We start from the raw sequence: 11,570 nt of genomic DNA on the forward strand, positions 1-11,570 counted from the left end.
ACGTCTCTTCCCTCCAAATAACAAATAGCAACGTGGTTTATTTGCCACGTAGCCAATTGGCGACGTGGCAAAAACCATGTGGTTAAAATTGTATATCCTTCATTTAAAAAAAAAAAAAAAAAAAAAAATTTAACCACGTGGTTTATTTTCCATGTAGCCAATTGATAATGTGACCAATAAAACACGCGGCTAAAATTTCAAATCTTCAAAAAAAAAATTTGAAAAAATTTCAATTCCTGAAATAATTAGAAAAATATGAATATTTTAGCCATGTAGCTTATTTGGCACGTGGCTATTTGGTGATGTGGCAATAAGCCACATGACTAATTGGCGACGTGGATAAATACACATGGCTAATTACCTACATAAAAGATTTCGCTACGTGGTGGATTATCCCCGTGGCAAAATAGCGACGTGGATAATCAATTAGCAGCAAAATTGCCACTTGGCTATAGTACCAGTTACTGTAGCCACGTGGCGAAATGTCAATTTTTGTTGTTGTGAAGGTTCAAGGAATAAAGATCCTAGATATTCTGCTCCCAGACGTGCATCTAGAATTGCACCACAAATCTCAAAAGATCCACATATCTAAACCCACATCGCCACTAACTGTAGATCCCCAAAAATTCGGGATTTACAGAGCTGTTCAGTTACACCAAAACCTCTATAAATATAGAGGAATCCCAGGTATTAAATTCACACTTTTTGGTCTCCTTGAAATCACTCTACATTACATCTCTCAAATTACCTACTGACTTAGGTATCGGAGCGGGATTGTCGGCATCCCTCGACGCAGTTCTTATTTTATAGATCGAAGAAAGAGAAAAACCCATACGAATCACAGGTTGACACGTCACCTACCAAAAATCTGTATCAACAGGACTTATAGTAAGAGTCTGGGTGAACACCTCAATAATGTGTCAGTCGCATTAATTGGTCATCAAATCGCACATAATTCACACGTGACTCAATCTAGGCCGTTGATCTTTACTTACCACTTGTACATTTGAACACTCTGCTTGAACATGTGACAAATATTTTATAATCACCAATTAAGTTCACGAGAATTTAAAATGTTTTAAAATTACTCAAAAATACAATTTTTCTAACGCGCGCGCACACATATATATCCGAATTTTTCAAATATCCTCCACATTGGTTGATCAATTTAACAACAAAACGAGTTCAAAGGTGATTCATGCCTTGTGTTTTGAAATGTGTTAAAGAACATATTTTAAAAATAATTATTTTTAGAGTTTCTTAGACTAACGATCGATTGGTGCAACGTGGCCCGTAACAATTGATCGGTACATATCAACTTGGATGCTTTTGGATAAGATTTTTCAACACACATATACGTGTAAAAAAATGTCCTGTTTAAAGGGCTAGGAAAAACCCTATGCCTCATTTCTCCCATTTCCCACATACCCAACCATAGAGAGAGAGAGATCGAGATGAAGGACCACCTTGGAAGTCTTGCTCTTAAGGGCTTGGAGAAGCTTCTACCTTGAGGTATGAATACTTAACATAGCCCTAATCCTTGTTTATTATGCATGTTTTACACTGTGATTTACGTAATTAATCATAATTAGTTGCTTTGCTTTTGTTATGGCTTAATGGTTCCACCCTTATCCCAAATGGCCAAAAATAAAAAATATGGCCAGGGGTGGCTATGGGATGGTTTGGCCACCCCTAGATATGGTCAAAGAGGGTGGCCAAACCAACCACTTGCCATTTGGGGTAGGGGCGAAACCACCCTAGCCTTTAGTATTTGGGGCCACCCCATAATTTTAAAAATGTCATAAAAATTTGAAAATTCCTTCTAAATGTTAGGTATTTTTAAGAAATGGACCCCCCTAAATTTATTTATTTATTTATTTTTTTTTTTTGAGTTTTGTCCCCTCTCTCCTAAAATTTTAATTTCACCCCCTCATTTAGGGGGTGGTTCGGCTACTCTCAGGGCGACCAAAAGGGGTGGCCAAATTACTCCATAGCCTTGGTGGTAGTTCAACCACCCTTGGGTTTTTCATTTTTTTATTTTTTTACAGATTTTTGTTTAATTTTTGTTAAGAGTTTGAGAAACATGGCATTGTTTCAATTTAAAGTTTGAAAAACATTATTAATTTAGTGGTAATTTGAGAAGGGCAAACAAACTCTTTCCAATTTATATTTTAAAGCCATTCTTGTTGATGGGGTTATATATCTCGCATACCCAATAACCCAAACGCAACTTCTTCCCTCGTGTGTCGGTTTTAATTAATGTTGAGTGAAGTCAACTCTATAGGTAGTTTGAAAAAAAATAAAAAATAAAAAAATCTCTATGACTTATAATTCGAACTATAATATTTAGATTTCTGAGCCAATTAGAGCATGCATAGTCAACCATATGAATCACCGCCTATATATACTTTACAACGTAAAGCGTGTCCCTTCCTATATATACGTTCACCGCGTCTATATGTGACAACGTAAAGCTTGTCCCTTCCTACACCGCTTCATCATTTTCCAACCACATGATGCACCGTCTATATGCTACGTAATTTGTGGATTCCACTCATTCATATATATATATATATACGGCCTTGGTTCCCATTTTTATTAATATAAATCTGTATGTGTTGCCTATAACTAAGGGCACAAACTAGAGGAGCTCTGTACTTCACAAACGAGAGAGAGAGAGAGAGAGAGAGAGAGAGAGAGAGAGAGATGGCAAGTCACTGCAACAATGACAGCTCAGACTCTTCTGTGAAGATCCCGACGATTAAGTTCACCAAGTTGTTCATCAACGGAGAATTTGTTGATTCCATTTCAGGTTTTTAACTGATCCCTAACTTCATAGTTCATAAATATAGATTATATGTTCACTCCCTCTCTTTTTTTCTTTTTGTCGAACTGTAGTTTATGATTTCAGATATAAGACTCTACGACAAGCAGTTTATGTTACGGCCCAAAAGAAAAAAGAATAATCATGCCTCTTGCTAAATGATCTATACAAGTTGCGAAACTTCAAATATATATTGTTGTTTCAACTCCCAATTAAGAGGTTAAAGAATTTACTGGAAAAAAAAGAAAACAAAAGGGATGAACTACTTCACATGAGGATAAAGTTAATTATATATATATATATATATATATATATATTAAAAAGACATATATTTCTCACATCGAATAAAAGGAAAATAAAGATCGAGGATCTCTCTCTCTCCGTTTTTGTTATATATATATATATATATATATATATATATATATATATATATATATAAAGTTAATTAGGTGATAGGATCTGAATCTGAATTTACACAGTTTGATTCCTCCAACATTTATTTTTTTTCTTTATTTTTGTCTAAATTAGCACTTTCTTAAAAAAGAAAATGGTATGTAGCGTGTGTGTGTATATATATATATACATTTACATCATCATTAAAATGGGGAACTTCAGATGATCTGGATTCACGAATTGCCACGTACTCCGTCTCTATATTTGAGATTGAGTATTTACATAAAAATAAATAAAAATAAAAACCTCTATTACATAGTGTTATGTTTGCATATAATTTCTTCTTTCTATTTTAAGAAGAAAAAAAAATTACATAACGAAAAGAATCTACTATATAATATATATATATATATATATATATATATATATATATATATATATTTGGGGAAATGATACACATAAATCCATTGCATATCTTATACATATCTCTATTTATACAATCAAGTTTTAAATTCACCATTAAATTTTTGAGACCTAACTTGGATCACATAAATCTAATGATAAATTTGAAAATGAAATGTGTAGAAGATATATTTATATCAATTCTCTAACCCCTTTGTGATCTTCATTAAAAAAAAAAAACCTTGCTTCTTAATTATGAAAACGCCATGAAAAACAAGTTGACAAAATGTAGAGACATGCATGTTACATGCGCATTATTTGTACATATTTTGTACATCATTTTTCTAAATCAATCGTAAATCTGTAAGACCCACACGTGAATTCTTGTGGATCTTACGAATCTAATAGTAAATTTAAAAAATAATGTACAAAAGATATACAAATATTGTGACCACTCATATTCTTTCGGAATTAACAAATTTGTGATGTAGACACTAGACACAGAGTCATAGAGCGAGGTAGAGGGATCACATTCATGCATGCGTGCCGGATTAGGAATAAGATTAAGTCAACTTTGATTTAATAAGGTTTTCTCTGAAAGTATTAATATTGCGTAGGACTTTCTATGTTGCCTTTCATTTTTTAGGCCGGCGGCTCAGGTACGGTACCGATGCATATATGAAGTTATTTTTCAACTTTGCTGTCGTTGATGACATACCTTATTACAAATATTTTTGCTAATATGTATTTTTTGTATCGCAAATTTCGGGGTAAATTTTCAAAACCTTTAATAAAAAAAAAGGAAAAACATTTGAGACGATAGATCCAAGAACAGGAGAGGTGATAGGGAGGATTGCAGAAGGAGATAAGGAAGATATTGATCTGGCGGTAACGGCGGCTCGTGATGCTTTTGACCATGGTCCATGGCCTCGCTTGCCCGGTTCTGTATGTACTCTCTCTTTCTTTGATTTCTCCATTATTATTAACCAGCATGTAACCCACGTCGTGCACGGGCTTTTACTAATTAAAACTGCATATCACATGTATTCAATTTTTTTTTTTATTTTTTTTAATAAGTAATCACATTATTCAATTTTTATGAACGTTAATTCAAGAAACCTTTTACATAGTATAAAAAATCACAAAAACAAAGAACAAAATAGTGTACTCGATCACAACATTGCTATAACTTGTATTTGATATTTACAAAAGAAATTCAAAAGAAAATTTTGTTAACAATTAACATATTTAAACTAAAGAAAATCGCACTCTCACCATAATCAAATATTGAATAATTAACAATTTATAAACCATCCAACATAAAGCCAAATATTATATTGTCATTTTTATAAATATCGTTTTCTTATTACCTTTAAAATTGAGGGCAATATGAAACGAAGTGTAACTCATACAACATCCTAGAGGTGTGTATACATATATGTATTGCATGTATAACGTAAAATAAACTAAATTTAGAACGAACACAAAAAAAGGACAAAAAATTGAAATGTAAGATTTGTATTTTTTTTTTTCAGTTTCAATGAAACTAATAGGTATAGGAAGAAGTCTCGACAAAATGAGAATTTTTTTTTTTTTTTTTTTTTTCCTTTGACTGGCCTTCACATATATATCATAAAAGCAAATACTTTTAGCACAAAATAAGCAATAATATATAAATTAGAACATAAAATAAGGACAAAAAATAAAAAGATGACAAACGAAAAAAAGAAAAGAAAATACTCATAGTATAAAAATAATTTTATTTTTCTTTTATTGTATATTTTCTCTAATTACAATAAATTCAAATCCTCGTAGGTATAGGAAGAAGTTATGTCTAACCGAGATTCTTTTTTCCGACAATCCTTTGCATATATAAGGGAAAAAAAAAAAAACCTACTTTTAGAACAGAAATAAAAATAATATATAAATTAGAACAGAAAATAAGGACAAAATATGAAAACAGACAATAAACAGAAACTGAAAAAAAATACTCCTATAATATAAAATAACTGTACTTTTTGTATACAAATCATAACATCAAATAAGGAAAAAAAAAAATGAAAACGAACTACCAACGACAAACAAAATATCCTCATAATAAGAAAAAAAAAAAAAAAACATTTGTTTGGTTTCAATTATGAAATTCATACCTATAGAAATAAGTTTTGTCAAATAGAGATTTTTCTACGATCATCATTTGCATATATAATGTGAAAATAATAATAATAATAATAATAATAATAATAATAATAATAATAATAATAATAATATATAATATATATAAACTACTTTTAGAACATAAATTAAAATAATATATAAATTATAACAAAAAAAAAAAACGATAACAAACTAACATGACCATAAAAAATAAAGACAAAAAAAAAAGAAAGAAAGAGAAATTACTCAAATAATGGAAAATAATTATTTGTTGTATATTTTCCTGATTCCAATAAAGCAAACAAAAATTATAGAGTGTATGTGTACCCCAAATTTTTGCTATAGGCTAAATAAAAAACCACTTATATAAGAGAATAAGAAAGTAAGAGCATTATTTATTTCGACAAAAAATAAAGACAAAAAACAAAGAATCAAACATACTAATATAATAGAAAATAACTGTATTTTATGTATAATTTTTCCCATTATAATTAAACCTTGAAAGCAATGCCATCCATTAATTAAATACGTAAACAATGTGTATTACACGTTTCAAAAAAAAAAAAAAAAAGGATTTAAAAAATTAATAAATAACAATGTAAACTAAAAAATCGTCATACCTTGTGCAAAACACAACGATGTGAATTTTTCTCTCACCATAATTTTACTAAATTTACTATAAAATTTGTGCAAGAAAAAATAATAAATTAGAAGGAAAAAAAAAAAAAAAAAAAAAAAAAAAAAAGGAAAGGAAGAAGAAAATCACAGAAAAATAAAAAAAGGAAACGAAAAAAAATAAAATAAAATAAAATACTTATCATATATTGCATAAAGGTATTCATTAACCTCTGTTTTCTTACAAAGGAAACCTTACGTTTAATACCACTGAGTAATAATTTGGAGAATCCTCTAAGCCTCTCGTTTCTGGCTTTTGAATAATGATAGTGATAATAATAAAATAATAATACTACAATACTTGAGTTTTTACTGGAATTTGAGATGGATTCATTTCCTACAAAATGGTGTCAGAGGCGATGAGTCAAACTAAATTCTCAAGTAGTGTTTGTTTCCTTTGAAACAAAAAAATTTTACTGTATTTTTTTTTGTATAGAACGATTTTGTAAATGTAAAAAGAAATGATCACACAATCATAATCTACAAAGAGAGAACTTTGTTCAGATTTGAAGACGAACTCCAAGGGGCAGTAGATAGTTTTGATTTTGTACAGAGAACGATTTTATAAAGGGTTTTGAGAGTGCAGTAAACAGTTACAGTTATTGTGAAACACTACGTTTTAGTTTTAGTTAGTTTGTAGGAAAAAATAACTGATGCATAGTGAGTAGGCTACCGCATGTTTAACACCAAAATAGGGTCCAGTTTTTTTTTTTTTTTTTAGGAAAAAAATAGGGATTCAGTTTTTATTTAGCATGCAAATAGGGATTGAGTTTATTATCAAATTTTAATACAAATCTAAACTCATTTAACTTAAAATGAACACTTGGAAGCATTTTAAGATGCCACTTATCTTAATGTTATGCAATCTTCTTAGTGATTCCTCTATTATATATATATATATGATAGAGTCATGATTTACTACCACCTAAATATACAACTTTTTACCACCTTATCTATGTGGCAAGGTGGTCCCTCACCTTAATTTATTTTTAAAAAATAAAAAAACTCAAAAGGTAGTGGGGGACCACTTTGCCACATAAGAAATGTGGTGAAAAGTTGTGTCTTTAGATGATGCTCAATCATTACTCATATGATATATGATTACTAATTTTCATCTTTAAATTTTTTTTTCAATAATTACAAGATAACCCTCAGCACTCTAGGCTGCTTGCTTTGAATTAAAGGAGAATAACTTTTATAAGGATGTTGCACAAACCTGACCTTTTGTGTCCTCTCAATTCCTCAAAGCCACTGCCCTCTCATAACGCTAGTCATTTCTGCCACCGTTGAAAGACAAAGCTCCCCTCTCGGTTTTCCTTTATTTTAATTAATTTATTTATTTTTAGATTCACATGTCGAGCTTTGTAACGTTTGTTTTTGCTCTGTTTGGTTGGAGGGAAAGTATGGAAAATAATAAGAACTAAAACCTTTTTGAGGTTTTTTTTTTTTAATGAGATTTTGATTCTTGTGTAAAAAACATATATAACGATCGAGTTGTTGCTTTATTTTATTTTATTTTTCAAACGGTGGGGTTCCTAGGTGGATTTGACACCCATAGCGGGCAGGCAATATTTTTTTTATGTAACAAGAAAGACCTGCATTTCAAAAAAAAAAAAAAAAAAAATTGTTTTACAAGTATTTGACCGAAGAGACCTGTTACTTATTCGACTACTGTCCAACTCTCATTTAATTTTTTATTTTTTCCAAATTAAATAATTATTGAATCTATTTTCTTACCCTACATATTCAGTAGTTGATATAAAAAAATGTTGTTGAAGTTGGATAAGAGTTATAAAAGACGATATCAAGAACTTAAATATGATTACTGGTGTAGCTCTCAATCTCTTTCTTGATACCTTCAGTGGATCGACCATAATTTTGCAACAGCTAATATAAATTATGGTTTTTTTTTTCTTGGCGGGGCTCTTAACTATTGAAAGGAGAGAGCACGAATAATGATGAAATTCGCCGACTTGATTGACCAAAATGTAGAAGAACTAGCTGCCTTGGATACGATTGATGCTGGGAAATTGTTCAGTATGGGCAAGGCCGTGGACATTCCCAATGTGGCAACTACTCTTCGTTACTATGCAGGTGCAGCTGATAAAATTCACGGAGATGTATTGAAAATGTCCCGTGAATTCCATGCATACACGTTGCGTGAACCGATTGGCGTCGTAGGACACATCATTCCTTGGAACTATCCAAGCACCTTGTTGTTCAACAAGATTAGCCCTGCTTTAGCTGCCGGGTGCACCATGGTTGTCAAGCCTGCTGAGCAAACGCCTCTCTCGGCTCTCTTTTATGCTCATCTTGCTAAGCTGGTAACTTATGATGATTTATTTGATTAAGCCATACATTGTTCCTATTGCCATTAAGTCATACATTATTCATATATATTTTTCTTTTCACCCCTTTTCTCTTCTTTTTCAAGGCTGGTATCCCTGATGGGGTGCTCAATGTTGTAACTGGATTTGGACCGGCGGCTGGGTCTGCCATTAGCTCTCATATGGACGTTGATGCGGTAATTTTTTTTTTTTTTCATGTAAATATTTTGCGGAATCCGCCAGCAACTTCATTGCTTTGCATGTATGCCCTTGAATCTTCTATATGCTTGTTGTCGTTTTTTCAGGTGAGTTTCACAGGCTCCTCAGAAGTAGGACGAAAAGTAATGCAGGCCGCAGCAGCAAGCAATTTGAAAGTGGTTTCACTTGAATTAGGAGGCAAGTCTCCCCTTATTATTTTCGATGATGCCGACGTTGATGTAGCTGCTCAGTTGGCTCTCACGGGCATCCTGTTTAACAAGGTGAAGTCATTTTTATTTACTATGTTTTATCAATAAACTTGCATTTTTCTAAAGAAATATTGCATATTAATTCAATTTCATTATTCTTTGTTTCCTGATTTCTTTTTCTTTTTCAGGGAGAAATATGTGTGGCAAGTTCTCGTGTTTATGTTCAAGAAGGGATATATGACCAAGTTGTGAAGAAATTGGTGGAAAAGGCAAAAGCTTGGGTAGTCGGGGATCCATTTGATCCTCAAGTTCAACAAGGACCCCAAGTTGATAAGAAGCAGTTTGAAAAAATTCTTTCCTACATTGAGCATGGCAAGAGAGAAGGAGCGACACTCTTAACTGGGGGCAAACCCTTGGGTGGGAAGGGATACTACATTGAGCCTACAATTTTCACAGATTTCAAGGTATATATATATATATTGTCCGCTTTACCTTCATCTATGGCTATGTTTTAGTTTTTCTTTTCCTTAATCTATGGATGTTCTTGATGACTTGGTCAGGAAGAAATGCTTATAGCAAAGGATGAAATATTTGGACCTGTTATGGCCCTCGCCAAATTCAAGTGAGTACATATATGTCTTCAGTACTTTCCACCTTTTTGTAATTACTCTAACCAAAACTTCTAATGATGGACAATTACAGAACAATTGAGGAGGCGATTGAGAGGGCAAACAAGACTAGATATGGGTTAGCGGCGGGCATCGTGACAAAGGACTTGAATGTGGCTAACACTGTCTCAAGATCAATCCGTGCTGGTACCATTTGGATCAACTGCTATTTTGCCTTCGACAATGACTGCCCTTTTGGAGGGTATAAGATGAGTGGGTTTGGAAAAGATACGGGATTGGAAGCCCTTCACAAGTATCTTCATGTGAAGTCGGTTGTAACTCCCCTTTACAATACTCCCTGGCTTTGAACTAATATCACTTGGGTCCTAGCTAATGGGGAAAGCACGTTTAGTAGTATAATTATGTGCAATAAAGTTGAAGTTATACGTACTTTGGTGGTTAAAAGGATCCATTTGTGTCAAGCTCGATATCTCAAATTCTGTATTTTGTCAAAGACATGACGGTTAAAAACGTTTGAGCTTGTTATGTGTTTGTGTAGCGGCTGGTTGTATAATTAGTTTGCTATTATTTTCTTTTTCTTTTCTCCTTTTTTTTTTTCATTTAAAATAAAAAATAAAAAATAAAAAATCGTGGATTTATTTTCAGTTTGCCTAAGGAGGATAACAGCTAGTGCCTCCCATTTTGCTTTGATAAATTGATTTCCGGTTCGCAAAGAAGTTAAAAAGAACATAATAAAATAAGCCAATCACACAAAATACTAAAATTTACATGTTCGGGCGAAGACGACCAAAAAAGAATTCACTATCAAAAACTTGAACTATATATATTTACATGGTTTGATGTAAACACACTTAAACCTAATTAAGGTCCTAATACACCTAAAGCCTCACATTGTGACAAAAGAGAATTCTTTACAGAAGATAAAATTTTCTCTAACTCTCTTGTGCGATGACTTTGTTATAAAACAAAGAGGCCAACTGGAAAGAATAAAGTTCATTATTGTTTTTGTGAACTATGGGAGCCGCGGCGGAGGCGAAAACAAATCTCTCTCTTTCTGTTAAAAGCAACGAAGGACTTTAATAAAATGTTATCACTTGTGCAAAATACAACATGACGCATGAGGTGAATAACTCTTTTAAGAAAAAAACAAAACAAAACAAAAAACATGTAGTGAGAGGACCAACCCCCTCGATCACTTTAGGGTGGTCGAGCCAACTCTTTTGTAACCTTTTTAAGATAGTCCAACCATCTCTTCTAGGGATGTAAATAAGCTAGTCCGTTCAATAGCCCGCTCGATACCCGCTCGGTTTAACTCGATCCGAATTCGAGCTCGATACTGTAGAAACTCGATCGTTACTGTTGAAACCCACTCGATTAGTAAGTGATACATACTCAACTCGCTCGACAAAACTCGATAGGGGCTCGCGAGCTTAACTCGTTTAAAGCTCGACCAGATCGCTCGCCCGACTCGTTAGTTCGGCTCGTTAGCTCATTCATATCTTACATATATATTAGTAAATAGTAAACATAGTATAATATATATAGTATTACATATTAATTATAATACTTTGATAACAATATTTAGTATGTTAAATTAACATATTATGTTATTAATAATTAGTATATAACAATATAACAATATTAAATAGTTAGCATATATATATAAATACATATATCACATCACACATGGTTAACAATAGTTATATATTATACTTATATTATAGTTACTTAGTTATATAGAATATATTAGACTTAC

The 11,570-nt window shown here is 32.1% G+C and overlaps 1 protein-coding gene across 1 annotated transcript; it reads left to right on the forward strand.

The window, feature by feature from the left end:
* The first annotated feature begins 2,540 nt into the window (after nucleotides 1-2,540).
* On the forward strand, nucleotides 2,541-10,386 carry LOC133857837 (aldehyde dehydrogenase family 2 member C4-like). The gene is made up of 8 exons (XM_062293189.1): nucleotides 2,541-2,812; nucleotides 4,422-4,564; nucleotides 8,392-8,775; nucleotides 8,886-8,975; nucleotides 9,084-9,257; nucleotides 9,374-9,649; nucleotides 9,746-9,807; nucleotides 9,888-10,386. Exons 1-8 carry the CDS (start codon nucleotides 2,707-2,709, stop codon nucleotides 10,159-10,161), a joined length of 1,509 nt encoding a protein of 502 aa, XP_062149173.1. The 5' UTR covers nucleotides 2,541-2,706; the 3' UTR covers nucleotides 10,162-10,386.
* Nucleotides 10,387-11,570: the final 1,184 nt, after the last annotated feature.

The sequence above is a fragment of the Alnus glutinosa genome, chromosome 14 (genome assembly GCF_958979055.1).
Source record: "Alnus glutinosa chromosome 14, dhAlnGlut1.1, whole genome shotgun sequence".
NCBI classification, from domain to species: Eukaryota; Viridiplantae; Streptophyta; class Magnoliopsida; order Fagales; family Betulaceae; genus Alnus; species Alnus glutinosa.

Coding starts and splice junctions, on each gene's coding strand:
- LOC133857837 (XM_062293189.1), top strand. CDS start 2,707: ATGGCAAGTCACTGCAACAATGACAGCTCAGACTCTTCTGTGAAGATC. Junction 2,813..4,421: donor ATTTGTTGATTCCATTTCAG/GTTTTTAACTGA, acceptor ATAAAAAAAAAG/GAAAAACATTTGAGACGATA. Junction 9,258..9,373: donor CGGGCATCCTGTTTAACAAG/GTGAAGTCATTT, acceptor TTTCTTTTTCAG/GGAGAAATATGTGTGGCAAG.